General features: G+C 39.0%; 1 protein-coding gene and 3 non-coding genes across 4 annotated transcripts in view; all 4 read left to right on the forward strand.

The window, feature by feature from the left end:
- The window catches only part of WDR43 (WD repeat domain 43), a 48794-nt gene that overhangs the window by 7935 nt on the left and 13783 nt on the right, over positions 1-27076 (forward strand). The window contains exons 3-11 of the mRNA XM_025927321.2: positions 4560-4681; positions 9553-9673; positions 10692-10831; positions 18099-18201; positions 18963-19027; positions 22013-22184; positions 23691-23777; positions 24647-24778; positions 26555-26686. Of these exons, the coding sequence (XP_025783106.1) occupies positions 4560-4681; positions 9553-9673; positions 10692-10831; positions 18099-18201; positions 18963-19027; positions 22013-22184; positions 23691-23777; positions 24647-24778; positions 26555-26686 (1074 nt within the window). The remainder of the gene's footprint in view (positions 1-4559; positions 4682-9552; positions 9674-10691; positions 10832-18098; positions 18202-18962; positions 19028-22012; positions 22185-23690; positions 23778-24646; positions 24779-26554; positions 26687-27076) is intronic.
- LOC112864435 (small nucleolar RNA SNORD53/SNORD92) lies at positions 10057-10141 on the forward strand. Its single transcript, XR_003223977.1, has one exon. It is a non-coding gene; the product is annotated as a small nucleolar RNA SNORD53/SNORD92 (small nucleolar RNA).
- LOC112864433 (small nucleolar RNA SNORD53/SNORD92) lies at positions 24236-24315 on the forward strand. Its single transcript, XR_003223975.1, has one exon. It is a non-coding gene; the product is annotated as a small nucleolar RNA SNORD53/SNORD92 (small nucleolar RNA).
- On the forward strand, positions 25072-25147 carry LOC112864434 (small nucleolar RNA SNORD53/SNORD92). Its single transcript, XR_003223976.1, has one exon. It is a non-coding gene; the product is annotated as a small nucleolar RNA SNORD53/SNORD92 (small nucleolar RNA).

The raw sequence follows: 27076 nt of genomic DNA on the forward strand, positions 1-27076 counted from the left end.
ATAGGACAGTGATTTAACTTAGAATGATTTGTTTCAGACATTATCTACTACATTATGTTTTTAGTGTTTGCTGAACTTTTTCTTTAGGAATGCTTTCTGTATATGTGAATCAAACAGTGTTTTTTCTCTTTTTAATCTAAGTTTTTTTTTCTAATGTTTAATTATTTTGAGAGAGTATGAGAGTGTGTGTGCATGTGGGGGAGGGGCAGAGACCGAGGGAGAGAGAATCCCAAGCAGGCTCCCTGCTGTTAGTCCAGAACCTGACTTGAGCTTCATGAACCTGAGCTGATATCAACAGTCAGATGCTTAATGGACTTAGCCACCCAGACACCCCTGTTTTCTCTTTTATTTTATTTTAGTTTTTTTTTTTTTTTTAAGAGAGAGAGAGAGAGAGAGAGAGAAAGCGAATGAGAATCTCTTAACCAGGCTCCATGCTCAGCATGGAGCCCAATGAGGGGCTTGAACTCATGACCATGAATGATCATGACCTGAGCTGAAATCAAGAGTTGGACGCTTAACAGACTGAGCCACCCAGGCACCCTCCTGTTTTCTCTTTTTAAAATTTTTTTTAATGTTTATTTATTTTTGAGAGAGAGAGAGAGATAGAGACAACATGATCAGAGAGAGAGGGAGACACAGAATCTGAGGCATGCTCCAGGCTTTGAGCTGTCAGCACAGAGCCTGACGTGGGGCTCAAACCCACAAACTGTGAGATCATGACCTGAGCCGAAGTCAGATGCTTAACCCAACTGAGCTACTCAGGTGCCCCTCCTGTTTTCTCTTTTAAGTAACATGCTCCATAGATAATTTGGAACTACATTACGTCGAAAAGAGAAAAAAAAATTACTCTTATATCTACCACTGAGAGAGATTTAATAGATTGTGCATTTATGTACATGTTTAAGAAATACAGTTCTTACTTATTTCGTATCCTGATATTTTCCATTAAATTACAACATGAGCAGGGCTTAGTCGGTTAAGTGTCTGACTTCAGCTCAGGTTAATGGTCTCACAGTTCCTGAGTTCCAGCCCTGCATTGGGCTCTTCACTGACAGCTCAGAGCCTGGAGCCTGCTTTAGATTCTGTGTCTCTCTCTCTCTCTCTGCCCCTCCCCTGCTTGTCCTCTCTTCTCTCAAAAAAATTAATGAACATTAAAAAATTTTAAATCAATTACAACATTTTCGTATTTTTCAAGAACTAGTTATAAACATTTTCAGTGACTGCCTAAAATCCCACTAAATTGGATAGTCCCTTGGCAGTTTAGCTATTACTGTTAAGGTGGCTTCTAATTTTTTGTTGTTGTTACACATTTTTTTTATCTGTTTACATGGATTCCATTCCCAAAATTACCTGTAAGTAATGAGTCAGAGTGTTTTAATGTTAAGGCATTTTAGGCATAGTATACAAATACTTTTCTAGAAGCATTCTTCTAATTTTACTTATGTCAGCAATGAAAAGACTGTACCTGTATTCCAGTAGCATTATTTCCACCATTGAATATTCCCATTAAAACAGCAATAACATTGGGCCACCTAGGGCGGCTCAGTTAAGTGTCTCACTTGTGGTTTCAGCTTAGGTTATGATCTCATGGTTTCGTGAGTTTAGACCCCACATCTGGGCTCTGCACTGGCAGCATGGAGCCTGCTTGAGATCCTCTCTCACCCTCTCTACCCCTCCCCAACTTGTGCTGTCTGTCTCTCTCAAAATAAATACTTAAAACATTAAAAAAAAAACCAGCAATAACATTAACAGAAACCTAGCTGATTTGATAGATAAAACATTTTGTCTGATTTTAAGTCTGCATTTAAAAGTATGTTACTCATTTTCATATTAAAGATTATAAAAACACAACTGTAAAACAAATTATTTAGAGGTATAATTAGTAAGAAGGGAATCTCCCTTATTTCCTCCCTCCTCTCCAAGTCAAGTGTGATCTTCGTGTAGGCTTTTACCCCACTGTAGTTGGGAGCCCATCCTTTGATTTTATCAGTCTTGTGATGAGCAGGTACCTAGCCGTCTGTGCAGTGTGATAGTTGCTTTACTCAGTTACTGTGGTCGTGGACATAATGCTGATGGAGCCTAGAACTCCTTTTTAGATCATTTTGGTATTTCATGAGATTATACATAAATCTTTTTTTTAAACTTTATTTTTCAGAGAGAGAGTGTATGCGTGTGTAGTGGAGGGAGGGGCAGAGAGAGAGGGAGACAGAGAATCCCAGGCAGGCTCCATGCTGTCAGTGCAGAGCCTGATGGCAGGGCTCGATCCCGTGAACCGTGAGATCATGACCTGAGCCAAAATCAAGAGTCAGAAGTTAAACTGACCGAGTCACCCAGGAGCCTCTATACATAAATCTTTTTTTTTTTTTTTTTAATTTTTTTTTTTTTTAACATTTATTTATTTTTTGGGACAGAGACAGAGCATGAACGGGGGAGGGGCAGAGAGAGAGGGAGACACAGAATCGGAAACAGGCTCCAGGCTCTGAGCCATCAGCCCAGAGCCCGACGCGGGGCTCGAACTCACGGACCGCGAGATTGTGACCTGGCTGAAGTCGGTCGCTTAACCGACTGCGCCACCCAGGCGCCCCTATACATAAATCTTTAATAGGGAATGAGTTTATTAAATAGTAACCAAGGAGGTCAGAGTAAAGAGTGTTGGGATGATATGGTGAAATAGAAAGGGATCAGGCTTTGGACCTAGTCCTGAGGTTGAATCCTTCTAGTTATGTGGTCATGGATAAGTAGTTTGTCTTCTCATTTCTTAAATGGGTATTCTATAACCTATCTTGCATGCTTTTATTGGGATTTAGATGTAATAGTATATTGTATTGGCCTAGTGTATTGGCCTAGTGCAGTGCCTGGCATATAATTGGTATTGTGTAAATGTTTATTGAATATGTAAGTGAATGAGCAAATGTACAGTTGCTAGATTGTTTTTCAAAAGGGCATACTAGCTCCTATCAATGTATGATAGTGCTATTTTTTTCTGCAACCCTACCACTATGGGTATTACAATGCTAATAAGCAAATTGCTAGATGGACAGACTGAAAATGTTACTTTGTTTTGCTTTATATCTCTTGGATTACTACTTTTGAAAATTTTATTTTCTTTAAAAAAATTTTTTTTGATGTTTATTTATTTTGAGGGAGAGAGAGAACAAGCGGGGGATAGGCAGAGAGAAGGAGAGACAATCCCAAGCAGGCTCCGTTCATCAGCACAGAGCCCAAAGTGGGGCTTGAACTCATGAAATGTGATATCATGACCTGAGACGAGATCAAGAGTCAGACACTTAACTGAGTGCACCACCCAGGTGTCCCTGAAAATTTTATTTTCTTACTAAATTCTTTCAGTGGAATTTATCTGTGCATGTTTTTTTTATTCAGTTCTTTGTGTATGTGTCTATGATATAGGATCCTATGATACAGGATTTAGTTCTTTGAGTGGATAGCTCATATTAGCGAAGGGAAGTATCTGAACTTAACATTTATTTATTTAAAGTTTATTTATTTTGAGAGAGAAGGTTTGTGTGCATGAGCAGGGGAAGGGCAGAAAGAGAAGGAGAGAATCCCAAGCAGGCTTTGTCTGTGCTGTCAGCGTAGAGCCTGTGGAGCCTGACGTGGGGCTCGATCCCACAAACTGTGAGATCATGACCTGAGCCAAAATCAAGAGTCAGCCACTTAACCGACTAGGCCACCCAGATGCCTTTGAACTTAACATTTAAAACTACTTTTCTTTTGAGGTAGGAAGAATCTATGTAATAGAAGTAGTGATTTTGAGTTTTATCCTTAGCTTACATATGTACGTGATGTTGATTCATGTATTCGTTTAATTGATGTGAATTCAAGCAGAGTGAAAGTCACAATTGCTTACGGTGTAGATGATTTCACACCTTATTCTGCCGAATAAGTTTGTCCCAGAATGTGTGTGAGGTGGGTGGAAGAGTTGAACTTGCTCTTCCCCAGTTGATGTCTCCATTCCTGTGTGCCTCTAAGTGAATGAGCATCTTGCTATGCTGAGTATGTTAAAGTCTTGTTCGTATCGTATTTTCCTTAACACAAGGAGATATTTTGTGTTTACTTGAAGAAACAGTGATTTCTTTATTGAGATGGTTTTGATAGTTTTTAAAAAAGGGATTTTCAAGGATAGTTTTGATTAGATGTGGTTTTTACCTGAAGTACTGACTTTAAACTCCAAGATTTGACTTTACTAGTTCACTCAAGTGTCACAAACTTTCTGCCACTGTACATGAAGTATTTTATCTTGCCTTTGTGCTGGCATTCTTGTGAAAAGCAAGTGGCATTTAGGACTAGCATTCTTTGACTTATGATGTGGAAGTGTGTAAAAACATAGAAGGGAAGCAGAGAAGGGAAAATTAACATTTGATGTATTTATAGCTGATTTATCTCATTTTTGATGTTGGAAATGGATAGATGCAGGGTAGGGTGTTTTTGGTTAGGTTAACGCCTGTCTTTTTTGTTAACTCTTTGTAATGATTCCAGGGTGTAATTATGTTCTATAAGACGAGTTTCTTCTTTTAATTTTTTTTTTTTTTGACCTTTAGAGTGGTGGACATGACAACAAGGTCAATTGCATACAGTGGCATCAAGACAATGGCTGTTTATATAGTTGTTCAGATGATAAACACATTGTGGAATGGAATACACAGACATGCAAAGTAAAGTGGTGAGTAACATTGATGGTTCTATGGTATTGGAGGGGTAACTTGGTTACTGTTGGGAATTCATTAGAGTTTGATAAATCAAGACTATTCTTGGCTGTAGGTAAAGTCTGATATTGGACACAGGGAATGTAGATACTAATGAGGGTATAGACTTTTCAGGGAACTTTAAATCAAATCAGGCATGCAAGATTTTAGTACATAAACATTAAATAAATGATGCAAGAGTCAAATAACTGCACAAGAGGAAACATAAGGTAGCAAGTAATTACTGGTCAAATGAGGTGGATAGTGTTGGCAAGGCCTGGTGGAAGAGAAGGGATTTCAGTTGGGCGTTCTGGGAGAGGTATTATTTGGATAGAAGAGGATGGGGGAAGGAAGGTGGGGAAATGGCAAGACCAAAGTCTGGGGAAAAAGGAAGTGAAAGATTGGAAGATTTACGTACTAGGGAATAATGACTGGTAGAGGATGTGGGCCAAAGTATATTAAGAATCTGGCATTAACTGTCATAGATAAAAAATCTCAACCAACTCTTCCAGTTTCAAGCATGTAATCCTGTGATAGGCTTTATAGTAAGTGTTCAGTAAGTGTTGAATTAGTTCAACTTGTGTAGATAAGGACCCTAAGAAGGATAATGGTGCCTGTGGTCTTATAACTAATAAATGGCAGGGAAGGAGTTCATATCCTGCTGTCTTGAATTCTGGTACAGTGCTTTTCTACTATATTAAAACTACTTAGAGGTTTGGATTCTATGTCGTAAGCAGGAGAGAGCCACTGAAGGTCATGTCTTGGGAATAAAGTCACCAAGATAACGCTTTAGGAAAAGGTGATCTGCCAGCACTGTCTAGAGTATATGGAAAGGAGCAGGTTCAAAGGCAGAGAAGCCAGATTCTAGGTGGTTGTGGTAGTTTAAATGTAGGATGGTAAGAGTGGAAAGTGAGAATGAAGAAGATAGCAACAAGTACATTTGGGGAGCCTGAAAAGGGGAATTAAATGACAAAAGAAGTTAAATGTAACCATTTTCAGTTTTGTGAACTTACTAGGCAAGTGGTGTGGCACAGTTCATAGAAATTATAGCCAGAAGAGGGAAATGGATGTTGAGTTTTAAACAAGTTGAATTTGAAATAATACATGAAAGTCAAGAGCCAGCAGATGGGGTGGTGAATAGAGGCTTAGAATTTGAATGAGGGTTTGGGGTGGGAGGTGCAGATGAATAGGTCATCTCCCTAGAGGTTCAGTAAGTTTTTGTCTCCATTTATCTGTTGCATCAGTTTCCACACCGATGACTGTCAGAAACACCTGTGGAGATTCCCACCCACTGGGTCTGGGGTGGGGGCCACACAACTGTATTTTTAAAATGCTGCATGGGTGAAAGTTCACAATGTTAGGTGCTTCATATAGGGACTAATGTTTTTAAGGCTCTGTTCAGTGCATTCTACACAGTATTGTATTTAACCATAGCACTGTGAGCGGGCTCTGTTCCTGTTTTACAGTTGAGAAATGGTTGGGTCAGAGCCTGAGCTCTCATGCACACTACTATCTCATAGTGTTGTGTTTCCAGCTCCATTCTTGGCATTCCTATGCTGCTGTCAGTGGATTGTGTACCATTTTAGGTGCTATGTATTGACTTCTATGGACGATGACGATTTAGTTCTCACCCTCTCCATTCTCCCAACATCACAGTTTTTTTTTTTTTTTTTTTTAAAGTTTATTTTTGAGAGAGCATGAGCCAGGGAGGGGCAGAGACAGAGGGAGACACAGAATCCCAAGCAGGCTCCAGGCTCTGAACTGTCAGCACAGAGCCCGACATGGGGCTTGAACTCACGAACTGTTAGATCATGACCTAAGCCTAAGTTGGACGCTCAACTGACTGAGCTACCCAGGCGCCCCATCACAATTTTTTGATGAAGGGCTATTTGTTTGCATTATGACTGCTTAAATATTATTACAGATAAGCCTTGTACTCTACTAGGTTTATATTTTTTTGGCACAAAACTCTGCTTTTCTTGGGGTTTATAATTTCCTTGTTGTTCATTTGCTTAGTTTTCTATATACTTGTCGTTAGCTCGTTTTCACCCTCACAGTTGCATGTTATTTTGGAGCACATCAGTTATTCAGTTAATTATATTATATTTCTTGGAGGACTTCTCAGTCACCTTTCAAGGTCTGCTGAACAGTGAGGATCCTGGGATTTTCTTACATTATTATCCTGAAAATTCTCTTGTCAAATGGAACCTCTATTTCCTAGATCCCATTTTTCTCTTTGTTGGGTTACTCTCTTTTTTGTGAAACACATGAATTGGTGGCTTCATAAGAAAAGTGTGTTGATGGTAAATTTACTGAGATTTTGCTTGTCCACCAGCGCCTTTATTGTACCCTCACAGTTAATTCTAGTTTGAAGATCTGGAATTTTAGGTTGGAAGTAATTCTCCTTCAGGATTTTGAAGCATTGGTTCATTGGTTATTTTTTCTTCATTTTTGAAGAAAATTGCTCTTCATTTTTCTTTCTTCTTTTTTTTAGTGTTAATTTATTTTGAGAGAGTGAGTGTGAGCAGGGGAGGGGCAGAGAGAGAGACAGAAACCTCAAGCAGCCTCCCTGCACTCAGTGCAAAGCCCTGGGCTGGAGAGGGGAGTGGGGCTCTGTCATGAACCGTGAGATCATCATGACCTGAGCCAAAATCAAGAGTTGATGCTTAACCAACTGAGCTACTCAGGCACTCCTTCATTTTTCTTGTAGCATGTATTTGATAATTTCATCTTCTCTGTTTTTTTGATCTTTCTCTAGTACTGTCTGTTGTAACTTAGATATTGCATCTCCTGGACTGATCCTTTAGGTTTCTTTGTTCTCTCTTAGTTTCCCTTTTGTCTTTTTCTTCTGTTACCAGGGAGATTGCCTCAGTTTTACCTTCCAAATTTTCTATTGAAATTTTACATTTCTCTAACCATATTTTTAATTTCTGGGAGATTTGTTTTTTGTTCTTTTAATGTTTCTTTTTGTTGCATCATGTTTCTTTCATGGATATAATATTTTCTAACTCTCTGAAGATAATAATTATGGGATTTTAAAGTATTTTTCTTTTGTTCCTAACATCATTTCCCTCTTGAGGATGTGTTGATTTTTGTTTGATTTTAGCTTCTGTCTTTTATGTTAGTTAAAGGCATTCTTGAAATGACGGGGGATCCTTGGCTGCCTGTTGCTATTTGAAAATGAAACATGAAGAAACTGATTGGAAGCCTTGTGTAGGTGGCAGCTCAATTGCTGGGCTTCATTTGTGGAGTGAGGGGGAAGCCTTTGAATGTCAGTATATGTGGGTTATTACCTTGGCACCGGTCACATTTCCTAGAGAGGAGTCTTCTGATCTAGTGCTTTTCAAGCTCTGATGTGCACGTGAGTTACATATGCAGATAGAACTGATTTAGTAGGTCTAGGTCGGGTTTGGGAGTCCATTCTTAGTTCCCAGGTGATGCTGGTGTAGGAGGTTACACTTTGAGTTGCAGAGCTCTTAATGGAGGCTGGGGAGGGAGCTCAGCAGTGGTGTTATCTCTTTGCTAGCATTTTCAGTGCCGAGTGAGGAGATGGATTCAGGGACACTTGTCGGGGTGGTGATCATGTCTTTTTTTTATATGTATATTAAGTGAATAGGGGTTGAATAATGAATATAAAATGTTGAAGCTGTGGGAATTGTTGAGAAATTATCAAAAATGTTAGCAACTGAAAAAAGGGTGAAGGAAAAATGTCCTGTATTCTGCATTTCCTTGATTACTAGTAAGGGTGAGTGTTTTCATGTTTATTGACAATTTGTATTTCTTCTATGAATGCCTGTTTATATCTTTTGTGTATTTTTGAGTTTTTTTTTAATCTGATCTAGTTCTTGAATATAAAGAGCTGTTTATGTATTCTGAGTATTAATCTTTTTCCTGTAGTATATATTTTTGATATTTTCTAGCTTTTTGGTTTTAAATTTATGACTTATTTTGTGGTACAGAAGTTTTACTTATTTAGATCAGGTTATTTTTACCATTATGATTTCTGGTTTGTAATTGCTTTGGAAGGCCTTTCCTAAAACTGGCTTATAAAAACACTCTCCTGTGCACTTTTTAATACTTATTTTTAATCTGTTAGCTTTAGTTTAGTCAAGTTTTTTGTGTGTGTAGTAGAAGAGAGGAATCTACTTTTGTTTTTCCAAATGAGTAGTTTGACATACTCCAATGTGATTGGCAGAGCAGTGTGTTTTCTTTTACTTTATAATTCATGTCTTTTGGTAAGAGGATTGCTACTGTTATTTCTTGATTTTATAAGTGAATAACCAAGCTCCTTGTTTATAAAAATATTAATGTGTGCAACAAAGTACAAAGACTCATGCCAATCGTATTTCAGGTATTAGAAGGGGATCATCTATACTTGACTTATTTTACTCTGTCAGATGGAAGTGCACCTATGTTGATTTGAGGTAGAAATGACCTTTTTGGACTGTAGCTTGAGAAGTAATTTGTGCTGCTAAGTAAATTAAAGGCCAGGCTTCCGCATAGTGTGGGAACCATGGTGGGGATAGGATGGACTTGGGGAGGTCCAGCCAGCCAGGTAGTTTCCTGGGCATTAACAAAATCCACCTCATACACAGGATACACAGCTACCCATTTTTGTATTCTTAAATCTCTTACTCATCCATTTTCTGGTACCTCTTGAAAATCTTTGGGTAGGCTTTACCTTAGTGTTAGATTCAAAGTTAGTCACCTTACACAGGCTTTTAGGGAATAATTGCATGGAACCTTAAGTGATATTTTTAATACCTTATTTGTTTTTTGTTACTTTTTTGCTCTGAATAAAGTTTTCTCCCCATTCATGGAGATGTTTCTGTTTCTCTTCACTTTACAGCAAATGGAAAGGTGACAACAGCAGCGTCAGTTCCCTGTGTATTAGCCCAGATGGAAAGATGTTGCTTTCAGCTGGTCGAACAATCAAACTATGGGTTTTGGAGACCAAAGAAATCTACAGAGTGAGTGAATCAAATTAGTTGTAAGCCTAACATTTGTCTAGAGTAAGTATGGAGAAGGGCAGAAAGGCTGAGCCATAGAATGTCATTTTAAGAGTACAGATTTGTTATTTTCAGGCATATCAAATAGTAGACTCAGAAGATGAAAGTTAGCTTCCAAATCCGGTGTGTTGATGTTTAATAGGTTAGATGTGTCCGTTTCACATGCATTTGAGAAATGAATAGAACAAATAAGTAGAATGTGAATTAAAAATCTTTTACTGTGCTGTATAATGATATAGTAGGTTTGATTTCTTTCTTGCATCTTGTGTTTACTACGTTTGCAGTATTTGACTATGGGGATATGTAGTATTATATTTTTGAGTGTGCTACGGGGTGTATATTTGGTGCTGTGATGATGCCTTAAAATTGTGGTTTCGACTCACTGAGAGTAAAATGAAGACCTACAATTCCTTGGCTGTGTCTGAGCACCCAGGCGCCCCTTAAACATGGATAGAATTAAGCGGGTCTTTAATGCAGGATGGAAAAAATAAAGATTGTGGGTAGGGCCATGGGAGTTGTTAGGGCATAGTGATTTTCAGATGGAGTTTTAATTATTTATTTTTTTTATTAAAATTTTCTTTAATGTTTATTTTTGAGAGAGAGAGAGAGAGTATGAGCAGGGCAGGGGCAGAGAGAGAGAGAGAGGGAGACACAGAATCTGAAGCAAGTTCCAGGCTCTGAGCTGTCAGCACAGAGCCTGACGTGGGGCTCGAACCCGTGAACCACAAGATCATGACCTGAGCTGAAGTCAGAGCCTTAACTGACTGAGCCACCCAGGCACCCCTCAGGTGGAGTTTTTGAAAGTACATGGAATGTAGCACAAATAATCTCAGTTGCTTAGAATTAAATTTAGCTGTTACCTTTAGTCTGGACTTCTGATTTCATATATGGATCATCTGTATTGTTTATGGTCCATAAGGACTCTTCACTTTTGTCACTGTTCTGTGTCCTCTCCTAAACGAGACTGAACTCTCTCTAGCACTTCACAGGACATGCAACGCCTGTTTCCTCACTCGTCTTCACTACTGTCAGACCTCCTAGTGAGAGCCAGCCCTTTGATGGGGTCACAGGCCTTTATTTCCTGTCAGGAGCAGTGCATGACCGGCTACTTAACGTCTGGTATGTAGTCTTGGGCCTGGGAGGTAGCGTTGCCTTGAAGGAATCTGTCACAGCTTGTATGGATAATATAAATGATGAATGTGAGACTTGCTTTATTGTATTTAACGTTAGATTTACCTTGACTTGTAATGAAGAATTGAGCCTGCCTAAAAAACCGACTTTATGAGAAAAATTTAAGAGCATTGTATCATAGTACCACATCCTTGCTTGCTTAGAGGTAGAGGAGTCTGAATATGGCAAGTTATAAATAACCTTCTTAAAAAATTTTAGGATAATGTCTAATTTTCTTGAAAAAGGACCATTGGGTTAGTGCAGTAATGTCTATTTACTGATGTTTTACTGAGGACATTTAATTTCTTGGATATGTCTAAGAATGCCCAGTAGTGCCCCCCTTTTTTCTTCTTCCCTTTTTTGCAGTAATTGCTGTTACTATTTTTCCTTGGAACTACTTTTTTTTTTTTTTTTTTTGAGATTGTATTTTATTTTTATTTTAGAGAGAGCACAAGTGAGGGAAAGAGAATCTTAAGCAGGCTCCATGCTCAATGCAGAGCCTGACTTGGGGTTTGATTTCATAACCCTGGGATCATGACCCGAGCTGAAATGAAGAGTCGCATGCTTAATTGACTGAGCCACCCAGGCGCCCCTTTAAAATTTTATTTTATTTTATTTTATTTTATTTTATTTTATTTTATTTATTTATTTATTTATTTATTTATTTATTTATTTATTTATTTTTTCAACGTTTTTTATTTATTTTTGGGACAGAGAGAGACAGAGCATGAACAGGGGAGGGGCAGAGAGAGAGGGAGACACAGAATCGGAAACAGGCTCCAGGCTCCGAGCCATCAGCCCAGAGCCTGACGCGGAGCTCGAACTCACGGACCGCGAGATCGTGACCTGGCTGAAGTTGGACGCTTAACCGACTGCGCCACCCAGGCGCCCCTAAAATTTTATTTTTAAGTAGTCTCTACAACCAATGTGGGGCTTGAACTTAACCCTAAGACCAAGAGTTTCATGCTCTACCGATTGAGCCAGCCAAGCACCCCTGGAAATACTTTTAAAAGTAAAAATTAATTTGGTATTAAATGGCCATCAGAAAGTTTTTAAATTTAAGAAAATAAGGGTTTTCTTGGATTTTATGAGAACTCATGGTGAAGCTAACTTTTTTTAAACACCTGCTGTTCAGATAAAATAAGTGGAGATTTTAGTAGTTTCTCATCCTAGTAATCAGTTAGTTGAGCATGTTCTTGATCATATAAAGTTACTATGAATTTATACCAAATAACTCAGAAGTGGGAATCATCAAATACATAAACCTTGTAGTTGGGTGGGGGAAAGGTTCATAAGATCTAATGTGGACTTCTGTTCACCTTCAAACCATCAAATGAGCCATAGTCCTAACTATCCTTTCATAATCACATTGTGTTGGTTTTCTGTCCTGTGTCTGTTTTTTGAGGCATGCCTTCTGGGATAATTTAGTTTTATAATGTTTAACACTTTACATAAGAAATTAGTAATGCCAGAAAGTTAAAATCTGCCACCAAATCCTCCTGACTACTTGGATGTTCCAGTCTTAAAAATGCTTCACCTGTTTGGCTCCCTAGACCTAGGGGTCTCCAGCTACAAAATTTCTCCTTTAAAAAAAAATTTTTTTTTAATGTTTATTTTTGAGAGAGACAGAGTGTACGCACGTGGGGGAGGGGCAGAGAGAGAGAGAGAGAGAGAGAGAGGGAGACACAGAATCTGAAGTAGGCTCCAGGCTCCGAGCTCTCAGCACAGAGCCCAGTGCAGGGCTTGAACCCACAAGACATGAGATCATGACCTGAGCCAAAGTTGGATGCTCAATTGACTGAGCCACCCAGATGCCCCTACAAAATTTCTTCTGTAAAAGAGAAATTGATTTCTGTTGTCTTAACATCCCCCAAATAGTATGTGTATGCCTGTGGGCTTCCTACTAACAGAGGAATAAACTTGAAAAATTAAAAACCCATATTAAAAGGCTGCCTCCAAAGACCATTTATGGAAAACTTTGTGTTTTGTAGGTAGAGGAAGCCTAAGGTTCCCTGATGATTACCTTTGAAAGACACATTTCTGTTAGGAAATAACATTTGAAGGCTTCTTGCTGAGTGAAAATTAAGCAAAAAAACACTTTCATATTACTGTAAGGACAGTACTATCCTGTTGTTGAGCTAAGATACCAGTTTCTTTTGTTTTTTTTTTTTAAATTTTTTTTCAACGTTTTTTTATTTATTTTTGGGACAGAGAGAGACACAGCATGAACGGGGGAGGGGCAGAGAGAGAGGGAGACACAGAATCGGAAACAGGCTCCAGGCTCTGAGCCATCAGCCCAGAGCCTGATGCGGGGCTCGAACTCACGGAGCGCGAGATCGTGACCTGGCTGAAGTCGGACGCTCAACCAACTGCGCCACCCAGGCGCCCCGATACCAGTTTCTTTTGTATAAAGTAGTCTTATGGCAGTGATTTTGAACAATGTATAGTATAAATGGCTTCAAGTTAGAATTAGTATTGTTTTATGAAGAATTCATAAATGGGAATACTTAGAAGTTGATCCAATAAAATTCTTAGTTTTCTTCTATACACAAAAATATTGAAAGATTGCTTACTGGTGAATATATATTTTTTTTAATGTTTATTTTTGAAGGAGAGAGTATGCGCGTGAGTGAGTGGGGGAGGAGCAGAGAGAGAGAGAGGGAGACCCAGAATCTGAAGCAGCATAGAGCCCGACATGGGGCTCGAACTCAAAAGAGCTCACAAGCCGTGAGATTATGACCTGAGCCAAAGTCAGTTGGACGCTTAACCAACTGAGCCACCTAGGTGCCCTTGTTTACTGGTGAATGTATAAAGTCTCACTAGTTGATAAAAACAAGCTGATTGTGAATTGTGTTTGCAAATCATGTTTTTTTACTGTTAGTCTTTTTCTTTTTTTAATTTGTGCCTTAAATTTTTAAAATACCTTTATTGGGGTATAATTGATGTATAATAAACTGCACATGTTCTTTTATTTTAATGTTTATTTATTTTTGAAGGAGAGAGAGAGACAGAATGTGAGTGGGGGAGGGGCAAAGGGAGAGGGAGACACAGAATCTCCTGGCTCTGAGCCATCAGCACAGAGCTCGACGTGGGGCTCAAACTCACGGACCACGAGATCATGACCTGAGCTGAAGTCGGATGCTTAACCGACTGAGCCACCCAGGCGCCCCAGGATGTAGATTTTAAAAAATAAAATTAAGAAAAAAACAAACGTTAAAAATAAATAAATAAATAAATAAATAAATAAATAAATAAATAAAACCTGTTGTGTAAACATTAAAACAAAGTTATTACAGACATTTGTGTATAAATCTTTGTATGGACATATGATTCGTTTCTTTTGAATTTTTTTTTTTTTTTAAACGTTTATTATTTTTGGGACAGAGAGAGACAGAGCATGAACGGGGGAGGGGCAGAGAGAGAGGGAGACACAGAATCGGAAACAGGCTCCAGGCTCCGAGCCATCAGCCCAGAGCCTGACGCGGGGCTCGAACTCACGGACCGCGAGATCGTGACCTGGCTGAAGTCGGACGCTCAACCGACTGCGCCACCCAGGCGCCCCTGATTCGTTTCTTTTGTGTAAATACCTTGAGTGCATGGGTAGATCATATGATATATATTTAACTTTTTAAGAAATTGCCAAGTTTGGGCCCCTGGCTGGCTTAGTCAGTAGAGCATGTGACTCTTGATGTCAGGGTCATGAGTTCAAGCCCCATGTTGGGGCTACTGAAAAAAATTGTCAAGTTTTTTCAAAGTGATAGTACCATTTTTACATTTTACATTCTGACCAGCTATGTATAAGAGTGCAGATTCTTTCATATCCTCACCAATGCTTGATATAATCATTTAACCTTAGCCATTTTAATAGGTATGTAATGGTACCTCCCTGTGGTTTTAGTTTGCATTTCCCTAATGGCCACTCATGTTGAGAATCTTGTCCTGTTTGCTATCTGCATATGTTTCTTGATGAAGTATCTGTTCATATGTTTGGCCTATTTTTTAGTGGGTTTGTTTTCTTACTGAGTTTTGAGAATTCTATATATATTCTCAATATAAACCCATTATCAAGTATATGCTTTGCAGATATTTTCTCCTAGTATGTGCATTGTCTTTTCGAAGAGAAGTTTTTAATTTTGATGTAGTTCGGATCATGTTTTGAGATCTTTGCTTAATTAATCCAAGGTCACAAAGGTTTTCTTCTGAAAGATTTAGTTTTAAGGCTTGCATTTTGAGCTAATATGTGTATATGGTACAAGGAATGAATGACAGTTTTTTAAAAATTTTTATTTAAATTCCAGTTAACATACAGTGTAATATTAAAAAAATTTTTTTTAATGTTTATTCATTTTTGAGAAACAGAGTTAGAGTGGGGGAGGGACAGAGAAAAGAGGGAGACACAGAACCTGAAGCAGGCTCCAGGCTCCAAGCTGTCAGCACAGAGCATGACGCGGGGCTCAACTCACAAACTGCAAGATCATGACCTGAGCTGAAGTCGGCCGTTTAACCGACTGAGCCACCCAGGCGCCCCGACATACAGTGTGATATTAATTTCAGGTGTACAGTATAGTGATTTAGCACTACCATAAATACCCAGTGCTCATCACAAGTGTACACCTTAATCTCCATCACCTATTTAGCCCATCCCCCACACCCCCAACCACTAGTTGTGTATAGTTAAGGGTCTGTTTCTTGGTTTGCCTGTCTTTTTCTCCTCTTTGTTTGGTTTCTTAAATTCCAAATATGCGTGAAATCATACAGCATTTGTCTTTCGCTGACTTACTTCACTAAGCATAATACTTTCTAGTTTCACCCATGTCACTGCAAATGGCAAGATTTCATTTTTTATGCCAGTGTGTGTGTGTGAGAGTGAGAGAGAAGTGTATATCACATCTTTATCCATTCATCAATGGGCTGTTTCCATAATTTGGCTATTGTAGATATTTGGTATTGTAGAAATATCAGGTGCACGTATCCCTTTGAGTTAGTATTTTTTTTTTTTTTGAATAAATACCTAATAGTGCTGCTCTTGCTGGGTTATAGGACAGTTGTGTTTTTTACATTTATTTATTTATTTAGAGCGAGCGAGTGAGAGGCGGAGAGAGAATTCCCAGCATGCTTTGTGCTGCCAGTGAAGAGCTTGATGTATGGGGCTTGATGCCACGACTGCAAGATCATACCTGAGCCAAAATCAAGAGTCAGATGCCCAGTGACTGAGCCACTCAGGCACCCCTATTTTTAACTTTTTTTTTTTTTTTTCGCAAGTGTCTATTTAGGGGAAAGTGGGGGGATCTGAAGCGGGCTCTGCACTAACAGCAGTGAGCCCGATTTGGGGCTTGCACTCAACGAACTGGGAGATCGTGACCTGAGCCCAAGCTCAACTGACTGAACCATCCAGGCACCCCCTTATTTTTAACTTTTTGAGGGAACTTCATAAGTTTTGCAGAGTGGCTGCACCAGTTTGCATTCCTAAATGGATGGAAATTTATGTTCTTGTGTTAGGAATATCCATTGGTCTCAGTACCATTCGTTGAAAAGACTATTTCTAGTGAACTGTTTTTGCATATATACATGGATATACACATACAGTTGGTTCTTTTTTTTTTATTTTTTTTATTTTTTTTAAGTTTATTTTTGAGACAGAGAGAGACAGAGCATGAACGGGGGAGGGGCAGAGAGAGAAGGAGACACAGAATCGGAAGCTGGCTCCAGGCTCTGAGCCATCAGCCCAGAGACTGACGCGGGGCTCAAACTCACGGACCGTGAGATCGTGACCTGAGCTAAAGTCAGACGCTTAACCGACTGAGCCACCCAGGCGCCCCATACAGTTGGTTCTTATTTGCAGTTGTTATGTTGTATAAAGTCCTCATGAGCACAGAGTTAGTGATACTGAACTGTGATTCCTCCGGGAAATATAAGGTTAGGTTTCTGCAAGTTTTGTTGGTTACATTTTTGTCATCTAATCAATATATAGCCTCATTTTATGTGTGTTTCTGTTTGAAAATACATCATGTATATAGTTAATTAACCCCTGTCAGAACAGAGTTTGCCTAACAAATATTTTTTCCCTTAAGGCATATTACAGCTTCTTTTGCTCTTAGATACATGAGACAGCACTTGAGCACTATACTTAGGGCACTGTTTATTTTTTTATTTTTTTTTTGAGAGAGAGGGCACAAGTGAGCGAGGGGCAGAAAGATGGAGGGAGAGAGAAGAGGGGCTCACCCAAATTGGGGCTTGAGCTCACCTGAAGTGTGGTGTGGGGCTCGTGTTAACCTGATGGAGGGCTTGAACTTACAAACTGTGAGATCATGACCTGAGCCAAAGTCTGGTGCTTAACCTACTGAGCCATCCAGGCGCCTCCTTAAGGGACATTTTAAAAGTGAAATCACCAACAAAAACATGAAAACAAAATGAAAATACTTTTTAGCATTCTAAATACTAATGATACTAAATGATACTAATAACACTTCTGTAGTGTGAGAGCTGAAGGAAGAAGTCAGAGCATAGCCTTGTTGAACATTGTGGGCAACTCTTACTATTTTTCACTGCTTTGAGCATTTTTATGGCTCTGTTCAAGACTATGGAAGTTCCACAAATTCTGATTCGGAGGCTAACAAATTTTAGCAAGTAAGCAAATTCTCAAAGAAGGAATCCACAAATAATGAGGGTCATTTGGGTTAAATATACGCATGGGTCTATTTCTGGACTCTATTTTCTTTACATTGCTATCGTGTGAATTCTCAGATTAATCTATAGAATCAGTGTAAACCCAGTCAAAATCTCAGCAAACTCTTGTAGAAATTGACCATCTGATTTTAAAATTCAAAGAGAAATGCAAAGGATGTAGAATAGCCAAAACAATGTTGAAAAAGCAGAAAAAAGTTGGAGGACTCACATTGCCTGATTTCTGGACTTGTCAAGCTACAATAATCAAAACAGTGTGGTATTGGCATCAAGATAAACAGATTAGTGGAAAAGAATAGAGAATGTTACTTATTGTTTAAATCTGCATAAGGGCATTAGTGCTTTCTCTTTTCCCTGCAACCATGTTAAGTGGCAGTGACACAAATGGGTCTAAGTTTGATCTGTAGTCTCTTTATTTAGCTTTCAAAAGATGCAAAAACTATTGGGAATCTAATGCTGTTACTCCCATTAGGTGCTCATCTTTTTTTGTTGTTTAATTTCTTACTACCTAATCATGGGTTTTGTTATCTAGGCAGGTCCGGTCAGAAAACAAAGAAAAGAATGCAGTGATGTCTTTTACAGTTACAGATGAACCTGTCTATATTGACTTGACGTTGTCAGAAAATAAAGAAGAGGTAAATGGCTCAATTTTTGAGAATTTGTTTTTGGATTTCACAAATTATATTTTTAAAGTTAGTGTTTTGATGATTTAATGATTTGGGAAAGTAGGGGACATGAGGGAAGAAAGAACAAAATGTAACAAAAATCTTCTTGGACTGTCCGGAGTAACCATTAAATAAATCACTGTGGTGTGCACTTCCGAGCAGGGGGACCGTGTCCCGTGTTTTCAGGGATCTTTTTTTTTTTCCAAAAATTTTTAACGTTTATTTATTTTTGAGAGAGCATGAGTGGGGGAGGGACAGAGAGAGAGGGAGACACAGAATCTGAAGCAGGCTCCAGGCTCTGAGCTGTCAGCACAGAGCCCGAGCGAGGCTTGAACCCACAGACTGCGAGATCATGACCTGAGCTGAAGTTGGATGCTTAACCACCTGAGCCACCCAGCCACCCCCCGTGTTCAGGGATCTGACTGCTCTGACATGCGGGGCCTGCCAGTTTCTTTTGTCAGTGACTTTGCACTTGGTAGTGACTTTGCTCCTATAACTTCCAGGCTGCATTCTTCTTGTTATCTTCTTGGCTTAAACTTTTATTTCTATGCTTGACAACAACTCCAGTTGTTTAGATGACAGTAGTGAATTTTAAATGCAAGAGTTGTGCCACCTTGGTGTTCTGACTTTTTCTCTGGTTATTTAAAGGGGTGGGGAGGACAGTTGAAGTTTTATAAGTATATTATGAAGGTCATTCTCCATTAGAGTAATCAGTTTAATTTTTCTTTTAGCCTGTCAAGTTAGCTGTTGTTTGCAAAGATGGTCAAGTTCATCTTTTTGAACACATATTAAATGGGTAAGTACGAAATTTCTCAAGTCAAATTTGTTTTCTTTCCCTGACTTGTTACTCTTTTTTATTCCTACCTCAGTATTCTTTGCCTTACATTACTTTTCAGTTAGGTTGTTTTGAAAGAATTATTAATTATCCATATGACTATATACATTCCCAGTGAGGATTCAAGTTTTTGGATTGTGGACCATTTCTTCATATTTGTGGGTAGTAAAGTAGTTTTATGATATATGCTTAGTAAATGTTGGCAGTTCTAATGATACATTTTGTTGGTTTACCTTAAAGTTTATACTTATTTTGAGAGAGAGAGAGAGAGAGTATGCATGCATGCATGAGAGGTAGTGGGGCAGAGAGAGAGGGAGAGAGAGAATCCCAAGCAGGCTCCGGTCAGCTTAGAGCCTGACATGGGGCTTGATTTCATGAACCGTGAGATCATGACCTGAGCCGAAATCAAGAGTTGGATGCTTAGGGTGCCTGGGTGGCTTAGTCGGTTAAGCATCCGACTTCACCTCAGGTCATGATCTCCCGGTTTGTGAGTTCAAGCCCCATGTCGGGCTCTGTGCTGACAGCTCAGAGCCTGGAGCCTGCTTTGGAATCTGTGTCTCCCCCTCTCTCTGCCCCTTCCCTGCTCATGCTCTGTGTCTCTCTGTCTCCCAATAATAAAAAAATGTTTAAAAAAATTTAAAAGAGTTGGATGCTTAGCCAACTTAGCCACCTAGGTGCCCCTCTAGTGATACATTGAAAATTTTTTTTTACCGTTTATTTATTTTTGAGAGACAGAGACAGAATGAGCAGGGGAGGGGCAGAGAGAGAGGGAGACACAGAATCTGGGGCAGACTCCAGGCTCTGAGCTGTCAGCACAGAGCCCGATGCGGGGCTTGAACCCACAAACGATGAGATCATGACCTGAGCTGAAGTTGGACGCTTAACAGACTGAACCACCCAGGCATCCCTCTAGTGATACATTTTTTTTTTTTTTTTTTTAAATTTTTTTTTTTCCAACGTTTATTTATTTTTGGGACAGAGAGAGACAGAGCATGAACAGGGGAGGGGCAGAGAGAGAGGGAGACACAGAATCGGAAACAGGCTCCAGGCTCTGAGCCATCAGCCCAGAGCCCGACGCGGGGCTCGAACTCACGGACCGCGAGATCGTGACCTGGCTGAAGTCGGCCGCTTAACCGACTGCGCCACCCAGGCGCCCCTCTAGTGATACATTTTAACTGAAAGTGGTTCAGTTGGAAAAGTTTGCTTGTGAACTTGGTAAAGCCTTGATTTCTAACTTTGATAATAGTTTCCCTTGCCATATACATGTGGATCAATGAAGCATGGCAATGCTATTGTTTTGGTGGACAGAGGGGGGTGTTGCTGTTAGCATGTGTAGTAGTCATAGATCTAGGATCAGTAAATTATGACCTGTGGGTCAAATCCAGTATGACCATACGTGGCCCCCCAAAACTAAAATATTTACTATCTGCTCTTTATAGAAAGCTTGGCAACCTTTGCCATTCTCTGTAAACGTGGTCTGAGACTCAATCATGTGAACTTCAAGATGGTTTCAACTTTTTGTCAGTTGGTATTTTTCCTTTTATAATCCTAATGTAGGAATTTATTTAAGTATAAAATTGTTATGAAGGCATAAAACATTGAAAAGCATTTAGGATGTGTAGACAATAGGTTATAAATCCTTATTCTCCCTGCATTGAGTTCTACTCCCTAGAGGTAACTCTTAACATTTTGGTGTGTAACACTTGAGGCCTTTATTGATACAGTCATACACGTATGTGGAACATATAACTAAGGGCCCAGAGATGGTGGGCTGCTGTGAGGAATTGGGCACCTCTCCATGGGCAATAGTAAGCTGTTGCTTTTATGCAGAAGACTGATAAGGTTTGACCTCATCAGGTATTAAGTGTTAAGACATTATTAAGCTTTTGAGTCATTCTGTCGGATGTGTTGAGAATAGACTACAGAGGGGTAGAAGACCAGAAATCCTGGATGGAGATGGTTGTGGAGTCAGGATAACTAGGAGGCATGAGCTAGAAGGATGGTGTGGTGCACCTGTTGGGAGTAAGATGTCTGCGGTGTGAGGAGTGAGAGGCTGAGACACAGTGAAGGGCGGGGCTGTTGGAGGCGGGAGGGTATGGACCTGGGAGGACAGTGTATCAGAAGCATCATCAGCCTGCACGGTGGATGCAGAGACCAGACTGCTAAGAAAGGAATTCCTCAGGAGTAGTGTTAGAATGACAGCCACTAGAATCTTCAAGAAATCTGGGGGAGTGGCCCAGAAATCATTGGATGACAGCAGGAGAGGGAGGTAGCTGGTATCTGGTAACAACACTTACCCAGGTTTTGGAAGGGAAAGAGAGACAGACTATTCATCTTGAAATGTTTGTGAAGAACACGGAACACTCTTAAAATCATCTCATGCCTAGGCTTCTGACATAAAGGCTATGGAGAGAAAACAGCTACAGCTTGGGAGATCTGCCCTGATGTGCCAGCGTAGAGCAAGAAGCTGATGAAAGCCCTTGGATAAGCAGTAGATAATGGAATTTTTTATATTAGACGATGGAATTTTGTCGTTTATATTTTGCTGATAATTTTGCTCTTGGAACTGCATTGCGGAGGTCATGGTGAGGCTTTTGCGGGTTGGAAACAATTGGAAATGGGACTGATTGGAACAGGGCATGTCAGAGAGTCCTCTGGGACTGAAGCACAGGGCAGCGAGAGAGAGAGACTGAAGCACCTGGGATCTTGGCGCCCTTTATGGGGCTTGACAATGGGATGGAAGGGCACTTGGTGTCCAGGCAGATTTGGTGGTGAGGTCTTGCTAGATGAGGTCTTGACAGCAACACTAGTGGTGTGGGGATCCTGGTCACTCTGGTGATAGTGTGGAGGCCACAGGAGGTTACATTTCTTGACTTGATGCCAGCTTCAAAGCATTCATATGAGATGTTTCAAATTTTCTAATCTATTTTTTTTTTTCATTTCTAGATACTGCAAAAAGCCTTTGACTTCAAATTGCACAATTCAGATAGTGACACCTGGGAAAGGCAAGAAATCAACACCAAAACCCATTCCTATTCTAGCAGCTGGGTTTTGCTCAGACAAAATGTCATTGTTGCTTGTATACGGCAATTGGTTTCAGCCCACCATTGAGCGAGTGGTACGTAGATACTACTCTGGAGTAAAGCAAAATAGCATCAACGTGGACATGAAAAAAAAAGATGACTGGAGTGATTCATTGGTCTGCTTATTTGAATACTTAAAAAGAAGTCGTGTATTTTCCTGTAACTGAAGGATCTTTCACTGGGTAGTTTATTTTAGTTTGTGAGAGCTATGTATATAATTTTACTTCACCTAGCATATCAAATATTTTTTTTTCAGTATATGAAATTTATTGTCAAATTGGTTTCCATACAACACCCAGTGCTCATCCCAAAAGGTGCCCTCCTCAATACCCATCACCCACCCTCCCCTCCCTCCCACCCCCCATCACCCCTCAGTTTAGCATATCAAATATTTTAATCCTTAGTCAATATGAAAAATTATTTCAGATATTTTATTCGCCTTTTTTTTTTGGTATTCTGTCTTTGAAATCTGGTATATATTTTCACTTACGCACATACCTCAGTTTGGAATAGCCACATTTCAAGTGCTCAATAGCCCCACATTTACTAACATTTTGGTCAGCACAGGGTATGAATGAATTTTACCCAAGTACCCAAAAGATACATCTTAATAAAAGAGCCTTTAGTAACAGTACTCATTGAGTTTTCTAAGTGGAAATGTAATGGGTGGTGCAATTACTTAACTTTTCTGAAAGTTTCTTTGGAGACTTTTGGTGAGTTATGGGCGTGTCCAATAGGTGATTTCTTTAGCTTGCATTTATACTGCTTTTATTCAGTAAGGCCTTCTGGGAGATGATGAGTGAAATATTATGTGCCCAAGCAAACTCTTGTGGAGTTTATTTTACTTTTTAAGAATTTAACACATGGATATGGTTTAATAAAAAAGGGAGAAAGGTATTAAGCTATAAACGTAACTCTCCGTGCTGTGCCTGGACCCCCTAACCGTCCTCTGAAGATGCTGCCATTGTTTCCTGTTTGTTTTGTGTCCTACCAGATGCTGATTAATTATATGGGCACAGAACAGAATTACATAAAACCTTACAGGCTTATGGGTAACATGTACTTTGCTGCATCTGATTGTCCCCCTTGTAATGGCACATCAGGATTTAGAGATCCACCTTACAGCAATTTGTTCAGCAAGTCTTTGACTTGCTTGTGGAAAGTATAGTGGGGGGACCCTAAATAGCCCAGATTATTTTTTTACAAGGGTGACAAACAGGAATCTTTAAAAATCTGTTATAGTTTAAAAACCTCTTCATCTTTTAAAACTATACATGTGAAAAATTTGAGCAGTTCATAACCGAAAAAAGTACACATTGTGCTTAATATCTTCAGAGTTGACCCACTTTTCTCTGCTGCCATCAGTCTGAGTAGTGGTCAGTCTGAGTGGCTGAGTTTTGTGGGGAAGCTTTCTATACTTTTTTGTATTTTTATGAAAATGCACAAGTACACATTGGCTTTTCATGTTATTCTTATTCCCAATTGCTTTGTTTGACATTTCCGCCCCGTTTCTTCCCCCCTCCTTAAAATTATATTCCCAGGCTTTAAGTTCCAAAGAACCTCACATGTGTTTAGTAAGAGACATTTCAAACTGCTGGGCCCCCAAAGTAGAGACGGCTATAACAAAGGTGAGTGCATTTCGTATTAGAAGTTGAGAAAAAAGAGATTTGGGTGAATTGAATTGTTATATAATATTATGTTTAGACTCTTTAATACCCTCCTTATGATCTTAACAAATTGGTGAGATTAAGTTTTAGGTAACAAGATTATACAACTTCTTTCCTGTGCTTTTGATTTGTTGAATGAATGAGTAAATAGACAACTAAAAGTTAAAGACTTGGGAGTTAGTCCTTTACCCCGTGTGTGATCATTAAATAAATACAACATTTGTCAATAACTTATTTTGCTGATTTCAGCATTTAAAGGAGGAATCCTGTATTTAAGGATATAAAGCCCTAAATGATGGGTTTGGAATTAAATACCATATTTAAGCTTATCATCATGATTTTTTATTTTGAATATAACATGGCATCTACATGTAGATACATGTTTGGCAGTTTAATGAGGAAAAAAAAAAAGCCAAGACCTGCTGTGATGACATCCATATATGGTTTCGCTTCTGGCTGAGTTTCAGAGATGACACCTTTCTCTTGGCTGTCTGAGCATTTCTGGCAAAGCTGGATTACTGGAGGTGGTAGTAAAATGTACAACTTCACTCTCTAATGTTTTTAAGTAATCTTTAAATGTTGTTTTTCCTGGTTTTTACTCATGTGCTATTGAAAACCTTAAAACTGTAAACTTTCAAATTATAATTTGGAAACTTATTTACTAACATTCAATTAAAATTTGTCTGTAGTTCTTATCATATTAAGTTAATTATGTTAAGATTTTCCAGTAGAAAAACCAATTAAAAGCTGTTAGTTTTCTTTGGGGCTAAATCTTACAAGGACTAAGGCATAATTCCCTTTGTCACATGCCGGCTATTCCTTTTTAACAGGTGAGAACACCAGTGATGAATTCTGAAGCAAAAGTTTTGGTGCCTGGGGTACCTGGTCATCATGCAGCTATCAAACCTCCTCCTTCACAAACTGAGGAGGTAGAGAGCAAGAGGAAATTAGGGGAAAATGAGGTAATAAAATCACTGACCATTTTTGAGTTTGAAATGTAATATTACTCATGAGACTAACAAATTATTGGGTAGAGCCAAACTTGAAACTTTAGGAACTTAGCTAAGATTGCTGCTGGTTCCCTCTCTCATCCCGAGCAGCACAGGTTCAGAAATTCCAAATTGTAACCCGAGGCTTCTACTTGGCCACTGTTAATGGAGAAGACAGACTCTTACTAACTAAAGAGGGTGCTGTTTTGACCATTGTTAGCAGTCAGCTGGGTCACATAATTGAATACAGTACCTTAAGCCAGGACTTGCTGTGATGATTTCCATTGGGTTTCGCATGTTGCTGAGTTCCAGTGATGCCTTTTCTCTTGGCTGTCTGAGCAGTTCTGGCTAGTTTAGTGAGTGTTGGCCTTTAAAAGTGGTCATCACTATAACCTCTTCAAGTGCTTACAACCTTCATTTTTTCTCAGCTCCCTAGACCTTCCTGTGGTTACTGTACTTGTCTCTGTAGACCTTTTTCTTATGTGTCACCCTAAATGATGTGAAATTTTAATTGTTTTATCATTAGAGAAAGATTATGTTTCTTTACCTGATTTTTTTTTTTTTTTTTTTTATTTTTTTTTTTTTTAAATTTTTTTTTTTTTTTTTTTTTCAACGTTTATTTATTTTTGGGACAGAGAGAGACAGAGCATGAACGGGGGAGGGGCAGAGAGAGAGGGAGACACAGAATCGGAAACAGGCTCCAGGCTCCGAGCCATCAGCCCAGAGCCCGACGCGGGGCTCGAACTCACGGACCGCGAGATCGTGACCTGGCTGAAGTCGGACGCTTAACCGACTGCGCCACCCAGGCGCCCCTCTTTACCTGATTTTAAATGTCTTCCTTTGTAGGGTTTGTGGGGGGATGGGGCTGAGTAGTTGTTCATTAAAATTATTCCTTAGTAGCATGGTATATGTATTTAAAAATAACATGCCAACTTTCTTTAACTTGGCCTAGATCCAATTATTTAATTTCCTCCTGCCTTTTTTGATTTTTATGTTAACCTAAATAGGAGGCTTTGCCAGAGCCTATTTGCCATAGTAGTCACAGAGTATTTGTATTTTGATTTAGTTACTAAGAGGCAGGCAGAACATGGTTGTTAGACTTGTTTTAATAAGAGATAAGTTCTCTACAATTGAGTTTTTGTGTAGCAAATTGCATCCTGTTTATTTACACTTAAATTTTAGATTCTTTTATCAAGGGAACTTGATTTAGTAGAGCATAGCATCTTCTAGAAAATCATCATTTGGAACTACTAAAACGAAAAATAGGAAAAGACATTTTAAAAATTGTTTTGGGAACATAGTTGTCTTTATTTTTCATTTTCTTTTGATAATTTTCCTTTTTTACAAATCTGAGGCTGATAACCAGGGGTAGGTCTAGAAGGGAAAGTTCTTTTGATAATAGGTCTTTTCTTGTGCTTTAGTAATAAGATACCAGATCTGTGTATTTTTTGAATCTTCTTTAGAGAGATGTTTTTATGAATTACATTTTCAAATCATGACTTCTCATGCACTTCCATGCACAAACCCAGATCACTAGGATCTGGAACCTTGGATTGCAGATAATACATTGGTCTCCATCATTGGCTTTATGGTAGTAATATCTTGTTGGAATGAGAAAGAGCTTGTTTGTGTTTTTCATTGTGAACCAGTCAGTGCTTTTGTTTTTTGAGACATAGGAACAAAGTCATTCGACCAAACTACTTTAGGCCTTGTCTAGATTAACATTAATAGATCATTTCTGTTCTGCAGATTAGCATTGAAGAGCGCCTGGGAGCACTGGATATAGATACAAAGAAAGAGAAGGATGACCTTCCGCAGACAAATAGCTTTCCAGTTCTTCTCACACAAGGATTAGAAAGTAATGATTTCGAAATGTTAAATGTAAGTATTATAGCAGTTTTTAAAATGAATTAGGACACTTAATTTTTCTTAGAAAGTGATTGACATAGCACACTCAGACTGAAGAGTCATGTGATAAAGCTGTTTTGAATTTAATATTTTGTGAGTTTAGTCAAATACATATCACTTGGTGGCACTATACAGACAGTCACCAACCTACAAAGGCATTGTATTAAATTATTTTGAACCTGGAATGCATTTTCTCATAGAAATATTGTTCTGAATTGTTATTAGGTCTTAGGCTTTAGTTCACAAAAGCCTTTATAAACATAGTGTAGCTGAATTATAATACTCAGCATTCTAGATCACAATTTATATTTTTTTCTGTAGGAAAATGCGTTCCTGAGTTTTTACTCTGGATTCCAGAAACTT

Source organism: Puma concolor, chromosome A3 (assembly GCF_028749965.1).
Source record: "Puma concolor isolate L17-30 chromosome A3, mPumCon1.1.hap2, whole genome shotgun sequence".
In the NCBI taxonomy this organism is placed as follows: domain Eukaryota; kingdom Metazoa; phylum Chordata; class Mammalia; order Carnivora; family Felidae; genus Puma; species Puma concolor.